The sequence below is a fragment of the Fragaria vesca genome, linkage group LG3, assembly GCF_000184155.1.
Source record: "Fragaria vesca subsp. vesca linkage group LG3, FraVesHawaii_1.0, whole genome shotgun sequence".
Taxonomy (NCBI): Eukaryota; Viridiplantae; Streptophyta; class Magnoliopsida; order Rosales; family Rosaceae; genus Fragaria; species Fragaria vesca.
This window is the reverse complement of record NC_020493.1, coordinates 23,599,209-23,610,352: the sequence shown is the minus strand read 5'-3', so window position 1 is coordinate 23,610,352 and position 11,144 is coordinate 23,599,209. Positions and strand designations below refer to the sequence as shown.

The 11,144-nt window shown below is 36.8% G+C and overlaps 2 protein-coding genes across 2 annotated transcripts; one reads left to right on the top strand and one right to left on the bottom strand.

Moving 5' to 3' along the window:
* Window positions 1-831: 831 nt before the first annotated feature.
* Window positions 832-2,327, bottom strand: LOC101297521. The gene has a single exon (XM_004294926.1). The coding sequence runs from the start codon at window positions 2,258-2,260 to the stop codon at window positions 1,319-1,321; it is 942 nt and encodes a 313-aa protein (XP_004294974.1). The 5' UTR covers window positions 2,261-2,327; the 3' UTR covers window positions 832-1,318.
* A 7,673-nt stretch (window positions 2,328-10,000) lies between these two features.
* Window positions 10,001-10,900, top strand: LOC101297228 (disease resistance response protein 206-like). Its single transcript, XM_004294925.1, has one exon. The coding sequence runs from the start codon at window positions 10,053-10,055 to the stop codon at window positions 10,635-10,637; it is 585 nt and encodes a 194-aa protein (XP_004294973.1). The 5' UTR covers window positions 10,001-10,052; the 3' UTR covers window positions 10,638-10,900.
* The last annotated feature ends 244 nt before the right edge of the window (window positions 10,901-11,144 follow it).

Sequence of the window (11,144 nt, the reverse complement as noted above, 5' to 3'; positions counted from 1 at the left end):
TTCCTAAATTTTCACGATTATTTTCCTGTGAAATTGCTAATTCCATAAGATAAGTATCCAAACGAGGAAAACCGTCCTAAGAAATTGGGAATTCCTTATTTTTTATTAAATTCTCAGAAATTCACCCACATCCAAACACACCGTAAATGTATATACCGCGCCAAGGCGCGGGTATAATTCTAGTATATATATATTTGCTGTCTCTTCTTACCGGAAAGTTTCGGTGTCTAAACAAATTTCTACCATATCTGATTACGTTGAGCTTTATATTTGACCCTTACATGCATTTGTGAATGATGACGATGGATCAATATTATTCATTAGCAAGTGTATCACATAGATGGCGAACTCTAAAGGTTTCTTTATCCACTAATTGTTTTGGTTAAGGAAAGTTGCTTTACAGAAACTTGCAGTCAATCTCTTCGACAACTACTTGATGATGACCATATATGATTTTCTGATCAAATTATACGCAATTAGGAATGGACAACATGAAGTGTAATTGTTCCACCCAAAGTCACAATTGATGTACCTGGTTTGAGGAGATAGCCTATAGGACTTTCTCAATGTAGCACTTGCTTTTCAAACACGTACAAAGTATAATTATTAATTAGCTATTGTCCAATTAATCGTCTCTCTGTTAATTTCAGTGAGGGACCGACGATTAGTTAATTAGTTTACTATACTTTTAGGCTAAAAAGTTAGTAGTTTTAGCTAACTTTTTAGGATCAATATTTGTTTTCAATATGTGTGCTTCTCATTCAAGAATTCAAGAGCATGCCTAGCTAGCATGATTTAAACGAATAGTGAAAGGCCAAGATACTCATACTTCATCCAAAATCATTCACTTTGATTTGATACTTAAGCAATGAGTCTAAGAAACAGAATTGTCATGCAATAAGGAGCTAGATTATCTATGATACGTTTCATAAGTAATTAACTAAAAAACAAGCTTTGTAATGAAATCATGCATATTCACTCTCACAAGCTTAAAGATAAGGCAAAGTTTATAACAAAATCAAATGAAATTTTAATGTACAATTCCAACAGCGCTCTCTCCATCTTCGATCACTGGTAACTTTTCCATATACACACACCAACATATAGGACTAGGTTTAGGCAGAATACCCGTCAATATTCAATGCAAACCAAACAATTTCCCTCAACAATTCTTCCCTAAATTCCCTTGATTTTCCATCCACAAATCTCCACAATAATTTATAAAGTGGTAGCCATCAATCTAATTAATCTATACGCACATATACCTAATCACACAATGCTTAATTCGATTCAATATCTACGTTGCACATTTCCTTTTCTACCTTTCCATGTCTATTGGCGCAAAGGCTGTCTTTCCCATATGATCCACAAAGCTCTTCGAGTCTCCAACATTGCTTCTCTTCTGAGATTCCACATCATCATCTTCTTCAGATTCACGGTCACTTCCCAGAGTAAAGTACTCCACCTTTTCACCGTAAAACTTAACCAAAACCAAATAGAAGGCCACCCCAAAAACGGCAATTCCAATCAAGAACCAACTAAACAGAAGATTCACCAACGACAGTGCTCTGTGACGTGCCTCCTCGCTTTGGCACTTAACCACTTCGTGACCCTCTTCATCATTTAGAAAACAACCTTTGGAAATCAACCCAGGTGTCCAGAGCATAACCCCCATGACCATAAGCCAGATACCTTGGAAGAATATACTGAGTGACCTCACAAAGCTGATCAGGAAGCACTTGGGGAAACCAAGTCCCACTAGGGTTGTGATCAAGGAGACAAGAATCACAAGCTGAAGAAGCAAGTGGTATTGGCCCTCAGGTCCCAAGTGGTCAGAAGAGTGAAGGTGAAAGAGTAGCAGTTGCTGACCAAAGGCTACGGCTCCGAGGATTTGGGTCAGACCATGCTGAGCTCTAGGTGCTAATTTGTCGAGAACGATAGCCAAGGCAGCGTAGACCAAGAAAGTCATGGAGATTGAGGCGTGCTCGAAGTTGTGGAGATGGTTTGAAGGGATGGTTCCGTCATCGTCGAACGGTTGGTGTTTTTCAGGACTGATGAAGAGTTCCATGGCAACGGAGGCTGATGAACCTAAGATGATCAACAAGAGCTCCAAGTACCTGAACTTGGAGGCGGGAAACCATATTGGTGCCCTGTAGGAGTTGGGATGTTGAAGATGGAGCTTGATGTGGTTGAAGAGGTGCCATAATCCAATCAGAACAAACCCAAAGCCTGGTACTACATGCCCAACTAAAGTACCCATAGTTTCAAAGAGAGGGAAGAGTATAGTTGTTGTTTGAGGCTTGATGAGATGAAGAAATTAAGCTATGGAGGGGAAGATGGGGAAGGGGTGGGAAATGAGAGTGGGGTTTTAAAGGATGATTTTGAAGTTAAATTCCAAGGGTGTCTAGAGGCTTCTGAAGGAGGGTGTTACAAATTTTGAACTTGTTTTTGGTGGCTTGTATAGTAAGATAAACAATAGTTGACCAATGAGGCTATGACCTGTACTCCAATTAAAAGCTCCAAGTAATGGAAATACCAAGGCAAACCAGGCTTCTAGAATGGTTAGCCATAGCAGGAACACAACTTTGGTTTTTCATTTTGTCCACAACTGAAATGGCAAGATTGCCCCGCCATTGATTTGTTAAACTATACATGCATGGTTTAATTAAGTCTCTAGATCTACACACTTTTATGTTATCTAGTCAATCAAGAGAGACCAAAATAAACAGTCAATTAAGTGGATACTAGGGTGAATCAATTTTCAAATCTTATAATATAAGGTATAAGTAAAGGAAAAATCTGTTGTACATTAATGTATGACATATATACTTGTTTTTGTAGACAAATTTTCTAAAACAGCCACCTATGTTACAAGTGATCTCTTCCTTTTAGTTGCTTTTTTCAGTTTGTATGCTATACACGTCAGTATAGCAGACAAAACTCATAAGTAAAAAATCTTCAGTGAGCTGTGAAATCGTATATATGAGTATTAAAACATATATAAATAACATAGCTTGGAAAGGACATGATTGTCATTACAAACAAGTGAGGGCGACAAATCAATATTTTGGGAATAGGTACGTAAATAAATGAATCATGAGAATCTTGGTCCAAACTAGCATTTTTTCTTTTGCGAAGGTTCACAAGGCTTGTACATCTTTCTAAGAACATGAATTCACGAAATTTCTTGGTCAATTTCAAATTAGCCAACAGGAAACACGAGTGGAATATTCGATCATGACATATATATTGACATTGTTTTTTTTAGAGAGAAAATATTTGAGAAAATTCACTACATGCTACAATCCCCCAAAAGGAAGACAATACTTGATCGCGAAACAGAGACTACTCACTTGGTAAAACTCATTGCCTATTATTACTTGTTTATTAAGCAATTAATTAAGTGTCTAGATCCAAAACTATACGTATGTCGATCTTCAAATAGTTATATGTTTAGTGTTGCATGAATTCAACTATTTTGCAAGGTACTCGGATACTCTGCTTCACTATATCGAAAACATGCTTTGCCATGCCCCTTGATCACAACCCTAAACCCTAAGCCCTAAACCATAAAACTCTATATATATTCTATAAATGGAATCTTGCAGTAGTAAAAATCATTTCCCCTAAAGAAAAAATTGGTAGCTATCATCACGTACATCACGTTTGTCACCTCTCCAACTCAAATACTTAAAATTAAAAAAAAAAAAAAAAAACTTAAATTATATGCATCTTGCGTGTGCCACTACCATGCATAGAATCAAGAATGAAAATTGTTCATGTCAACGTACTCAATCTGTTTTGTACCCAGTTCAAAAGAGTACGATCTTTTCTTTCTTATCCTATTTATCCTTTTCCGAAGTTAGTATGGATGAATTTGCTTTCTTCTTCTGGGGGTTATGGACGTTCTTGAGGAAGAAGGTTCCTTGCTGTTGGATTATTTGGTTTCTACTGTAGACTTACTCCTGGCCATAAGTATAGACTGTATAGTACGTGTGAAATTATGAAAATCCACAAGGAAAAAAATAAAACGAAAACGAAAGAAGGGCTGCTAGATGCTTGGGAGTTGGGACCCAAGTTATCTAATGACATGTGTGCTGACCAATTGCTAATTAGTGTTCAGTATATCTGACGAATTAACATAGGCAACTGCTAATTAAAACAATCTGAAGTGAAAGATGAAAGGGACACGATGACCAACACCGATCTCTCAAACTTCAAACCTGCATGCATAAAAGGATTTATACTTCAAATTAACCTGTTCTTCTTTCTTTTCCTCGTGAACTAGTTGACGAAGCAAGCATAGCTTAATATTTCTGCAGCAGCTAGCATATAGCAGCTTATGTATTTTCAGGATTTATAATAAGCAGATTCTGACTTAATTGGTAATTCGAACTTGAACGATCACACCTAGCAGATAAACGTACGTAAGAAAATCTTGTTCTTTGATCCGAACGGGTTAATTAACGTAACCCCCTTAATTAAGAAAATCTCTAACCGTTTCATTTAGGTCATCAGTGACGTTGGCCAAACCTTGTTTTGATTAATCAAGCTAAGCCTCACGTTTTCAACAAGTAATTAGACTTGCAAGTCGTTGGCCAAACCTTAATTGTATATTATTAGTTGTCAACTTTTCCATCCTGTCCATATCGATTCGCATATGTCGTTAAATTACACATGTAAGGTAAACCCTAGACTCTAAACCCAAGACCTTAAACGCTAAACTCTAAACTCTATCTCCTGTTAAAATTAAGATGATTAAACATCAAACGTACCTAGCAGCCCCATGCCTACCGAGGTAGGCTTTTTTCAGATTGGTGTCTTCGATCTCCCGAGCATGGGCGGATCCAGCCCCAGGCTCACCTGGGCTTAAGCCTAGGTGAGATCTCAGCTCTTAAAAAAAAAAAAACTAACTCTCAACTGAAGAGAAAACCAGCAAGTATTGTAGTGACACTGCTGCACTTTCAATTCAACATCAGCTAATCACTTTGTCAGTTAAAATATTAGACTCCCAAACTCTTCGACATTGTCCACTCACCACTCCTCCCTCTCTCAAACATTTAAAAAGCTCCCAAATTTTCAACCTTGAGAACCAGCCCACACCTCCCATCACTCCCCCAAAACTCTCTGCCGCCAAATCCCTCGCAACTATAACTCTATAACACCAATGCCAATGACCTAAACTCTTTCGTTAATCGGTACTACTCTTATTTTGTTTGAGACATTCTAAAAAAAACATTGGTATACTAAAATGATGTCATTTTAGTAACTCTAAAATTAAGTTGTTAAATAAAATTTCTCGCGTCGTTGAAATTAGTTGAATTTTTTGTGTGTGTAACAATTAGCCCGGATAAGAATGTTATACTGGATTCACCACTGCTCCCGAGCTGCAGCGTATTCTCTTCAAGTACAGGGAGCTGTTTGACGCACCTACAAGCCTTCCTCCCATCAGGTCCATTGATCATCGGATACCTCTTCTTAAGAAGATTGAGTTTCACTATATATGTAGTTGTTTTTGCTTTTGTGTAATTTAGAAATTTTTATATCCAGAACTCTAAGGCCTTAAAAAGCAGAAGGCCGGAAATGGCATGGGCCGTGGAGGAAATGGATTTCAGGCACAGTTGGGACTAGAACACTGCACTATACGTCTATACCTGTATACCATATCGTCAGCTAGCTTCTAATTTAGGCCTGCAACCGCTTACTTAGTGTGTCAAGTCTCTCTTAAAAAAAAAAAAAAAAAAAACTCTTAGTCTTAACTCTTTAAGTACTCATGTTTTGAGTTTTCACACAAAAATTAAGCTTTCTGGTGATTCACGTACTCTTTTGCCACTGTTTGCAGCTTTAGTGAGGAAAGTAAATAAAAGAAGAAACAAAGGGCATGCAGCTAGGTATGATTGTAATCACTGATCGATCAGCAGTGGCTTCCAAGGCAAGTATGTAAGTTTCAGTTGTGCTCTGTAGACCTGAGCCTATAGTCATGATCGAAGATTGTGATGGAGATCTGCATCTGATGTACGAAGATATATACAATGTTTGTTCTTATTGTTTATCCTTTATCTACACAGGCATGCTTAACCTAAAAGCAAAATGCAGTGCCTTTGGTCAACACAATGGATTGTGAGATCGCAGTGGCCAACTTCTTATAAGTAAAAGCCGGCTTTTCTTATATAGTGGATTCCTTCACCTTCAGTACTTTACCCTGAAAATTCATAGTATCGATCTCGACTATAAAATTTCACAAAGAAGTGAAAGAATAGAGGAAACCACATAAGCTCTTCAATTCATGTCCGGCCACTCAAAGTAACTTCCACCAAACCGAATCGAGACTTGACTGTTTTGCTGTGGGAGCTAGCTCTTTGTCTTTCTTTTGGTTATTCTCTTCACCGAACCCTTGATAGTTGATACAGATTGACAAGGTTTTATACGCTAGCTAAGGTATGGTGATGATCATATATAAGGAGACATAATTAACCAAAACGATCTCTAAACACATACGACCTAACTTTGTTATATCATAATCAAAGTGTTGTGATAATGTATTGGGGGATTTTCACATACATCCAATTTTGAAGAGTGATTTTAAATAAAACTCACATAATATTCCTTTCTGATAGACATCTAAAATGTATCAATTATGATACATATTATGTCCTATTTTTTATAAATTTTACACAATTGCCACCATTCAACTATAACATATAAACATAATAAATAAGCTTAATTGATGTTTTCTTTACCTTGATTATGAGTTTTTCTTTTAACACTAACATTTTTCAATTAATTTGCAAGAATCATGCGGTTTTCTTTATTTTTATGAAAAAATCTAGGTGAAATGAATACATTCTATGATCTATACATAAGGTAAAATATAAAATAAATAAGATATCTGATTATTTGAGTAAAAAGAAGAAATTTTATAGTGTTACCGTAAGCCCTAAGCCCTAAGCCCTAAACCCTAAACCCTAAGCCCTAAACCCTAAACCCTAAACCCTAAACCCTAAACCCTATACCCTATACCCTGTACCCTATATCCTAAACCCTATACCCTATACCCTAACTCTATACCCTAAACCCAATTTTGGGTTTCTTCTTTTTAGGTATATTATCATATCATGTCCTACTTAATAAGTACATTAGTAGGTACATTAGAAATGTAAATGTTCTCTCGATCAGGATGAGAAATGATATAATAATATACCTAAAAAGAAGAAAATTAATCAAAGAACAAGAACGTGTACCTTACAATCAGACATTTTTCGACTATGTAGAGAGACACCAACTGTGAGCTTAAGAATGAAAAAAATCATTCTATTACAAATGACATACTTCTATATATAACATATATATACACTCAAGTTAGTAATAACAAGGTAAGAAATTAAAGTTATGATAAAGTTAAATCAAACTAAATTTTAGCTCAATATTTGAGTTTCAAATTGATGCTAAAATTGAGAAATATACCAAATTTAGCTTTATATCATCTGAAGGGCAAATCAAAGAAACTAAAAAAATGAAGAAAACTATTAATTATAGACATATGCTCTGTATAGTAAGTTTGCTTATGTGGAGTGGGTGTAAAATGAAAGAAAAATATGTATGGGTTTATCTTAAAAGAGGTCTAGTATTTTGGGTTTTTATCTAATTTTCTCTAATGTATTCGATCGGACTTAAAATTACAATCTTTTTCATAATTGAGGAAAATGTTCTTCATATAGGCTCTTTTACTGTTATGCGGAAGCAGCCGACGGGTCCTGAGGGTCCCACACACACAGGTCAAGAAATATCGATATTGTCCCCAGTTTAGTCACCCGGATGCAAAACGGGTATATGGTTTTAACACAAAAGGTCTCGACATTAGTGTGTGGTACCATTCTTTATAACCTAAGGATAACTCTTCACGTTTTTGACGTGAGATTCTAAATCTAAGCCACACTTTTCCAACAGTTACTTGAGAAACGTACACCATGCCATATGTGTACCAGCAGTCAAAAGTGTGTTAGTGACATGACCAAACAAAGATGAAAAAGTTACACAACGTCTAAATGTCTACCATGACTTAAGGACATGGGAACAAACAAAGATGCGAGAGTTAAACAGAGTTCAATTTAATTGTGAGAGTCCGTATATAGTTGGTGGGCAGATCGAATGATGAGATCAATGAGTAATTGGTATATGTTTTTACTATGAAACATGAGCTCTATGTTTTGTTTCTTAATTTGTTCTTTCTTGCTAACAAAAAGAAGTTTTATACACCAATCAGATAATGTTTTGTGACAATTCATTTTATCGTGGCAGTTCATTTATTTCAGTAATGGCCTTTAGAACATTATCACACTACAAGAATAAATCACTTAGGTGAAGGAATTGATTCGTCACTTAAGTAATTATTTTCATCACCTAATTAAGTACATAGACGACCGAAAATCTATCGCCTAAGTGACGTGATGTAAGAACATACTTAGGCGACGAAAATAGTATCCTGCCGCCTAAATGATCATTAAGGTGACAAAATGATTTTCGTCACAAAATAACTTTATTCTATTTTTAAGAAAAGATCAAAACTTGGCTTGGAACAGTCATCTATATTTATGCAAGAAATTTGTAACAAAACCACATATATCTCTTTTTTCGACAAAATATATTGTAGTCGGTTATGCATAAAACAACCTCCCAAGCTTGTAAACCAGCAAACATTCCCCCACAACCGAGGCAGCCCTGAGGTTCCTACCTATAAGTAGGATGGGCCGAGCCTGACCTCAGAGGCAGCATTGGGCCAGAAACAGTTTCAGAAGGCATAAGGGAGTTGGGTGTTTTTAGTAACAGCAAAGACAATTGTCTCACATCGGTTCTCAAGTAAAGAGAACTCACTCTGGACCATATTTATGGCCCAGCCACCAGGTTGTCAGGTATCATTAACTACTCTCAGTAATTACATTCTATCATAAGATTCTGATTTGAGCTTCGGAGGAGGAAAGACCGGAAGCCCCCGGTTACCCTTGTTATTGTAGGTCAGTAGGAGGATAGCTAACCACCTACCAGACACGCCGTCAGCTTCTGCGAACCCATCTGGGATTGTATAGAAACATATATAAAAATCAAAGAGAAACCATATACATTACATATCCTAAGCTTAATGGATCAAACGTAAAGTATCAAGAGCTACATCATGCAAAGTAGTAGTTTAGCAACCACTGTTAACTTGATGGCCAAAAGTAGCTAAAACATTTGTCACAAAATTTTTCTCTTTTTAAATATGGGTAAATTCGATAGACTTAAAACTGGTAAGCCAAGATTCTGATATCATGAACTAGATGCATGAGAGTCAATACTAGCATGTAAATGCAAGTCATGGAAAGTTCATGCAAGACATCACAAACATAAATCTACAAGTAATGAGTTAAACTTCCCAATATATATAATGCCTGCAAGAAGGATCAGCCAGCATTTTAATTATGCTATCAAAGATCATCCAGTCGCCATTGGTCAAAGATGTCTCACGTATATAAAGCATGCAATGCAAATAATATCAATATCAAACAGATTGACAAGGCTTTATAAGCTAATTAAGGCGCATACAACCTACCTTTGTTACATCATAATCAAAGGTGTTGTAATGATATAAATATTCAATCTAATTACAACTAGGCTAGGTCACAATATTGTAAGGAAAATCTTGAAACAATCTTCATATAAGTTTAGCTAATTGAGAAACACGTGTACTAACAGATTTGAGAGGCATTCAGACTTTGTGTACTTGTGACGGGAAATCAGTATGTCTTTATTGCGATAATCTTTTGAACATCGTCCGAATGATAACTAATTAAGTGAATGTGTTAACATATAATTACTCGCTAATGTATTTCGTATAAAAAAAAACTCGCTGGTGAAAATGTGAAAACATGAATCAAGTATGACCAAAAAAGACGAAAGAAATTATGAGTCGGTAGTTGGTGGCCAGAATGATGAAGTGAAGCTGGATGGCGTGTTCCACCCGATCATTTCACTATATATGTGGACACAACCTTCTCGGTTGGAGAAAGGTTCCAACAATGGCCAGAATACCTCCCATGTTTGCTACACAACTCATACTTCTCTCCCTTCTTTCTTCCTTTGCCCTCATTCTGGTCCGGGGAGAAGATGATCACGATTTCGTGACAGCCATGGACCGCGATCTCTTGGGGCTCAAGAAAGAAAAGCTCAGTCACTTCCGGTTGTACTGGCATGACATTGTGGCCGGCAAAAACCCAAGCTCAATCGGAGTGGTGAAATCACCCGGTAACTCATCAACATTCTTCGGAGCCGTGAGCATGATTGACAATCCCCTCACCGAAAAGCCGGAGCTGAGCTCGAAGCTACTAGGGAGGGCTCAAGGGTTCTATGCATCAGCTGCACAACAGGAAATCGGGCTGTTGATGGCCATGAACTTTCATTTTACTCAGGGCAAATATAATGGAAGCACCATAACTGTGCTGGGGAGGAACTCGGCGCTCAACAAGGTGAGAGAGATGCCGGTGATCGGAGGAAGCGGGCTTTTCAGGTTTGCAAGAGGTTATGTTGAAGCAAGAACTCACACATTCACTCCGAGCACCGGAGATGCCATCGTGGAGTACAATTGCTATGTGCTCCATTATTGATGCTTGTTTTTCTTAGTTGTTTTTTTTCCTTCGTTATTTTCTTAGCTATGTCTGATCATGTCAGCTACCTACCTTTGTCTACTTTTGAGTTTAGTGGGGTTGGTTGCCATTAGCGTCTTTCTACAAGTGAGGGCATAACTAGTATAATAGCCGGACGCAATTTCACCATATTCACTTGTATTGTCAATTATTCTTACCTGATTTTATGAATTTTCAATACGTTAAAGCTGATGATAAAATAAAATTTTATGTTTAAAATTCAGAACTTCACATGTACACTAGTGTAAACATAGATCTCTATATTCTCAGGAATATGTTTTGATGTCGAGACGGTCTATTACAACGATGTCCCTTGGATATAATCATAATCTGAAATGTACTCATGAGATATAATTCGAATGTTGGTGATTAATAGATCATGTTGCGCCAAACTCATGTTCTTAGTACCTTAAACCCTATCCCCGGTTAAAAGATGATTTATTTCGTTATTAGAATCATGATTAAACG

Coding starts and splice junctions, on each gene's coding strand:
- LOC101297521 (XM_004294926.1), bottom strand. CDS start 2,260: ATGGGTACTTTAGTTGGGCATGTAGTACCAGGCTTTGGGTTTGTTCTG.
- LOC101297228 (XM_004294925.1), top strand. CDS start 10,053: ATGGCCAGAATACCTCCCATGTTTGCTACACAACTCATACTTCTCTCC.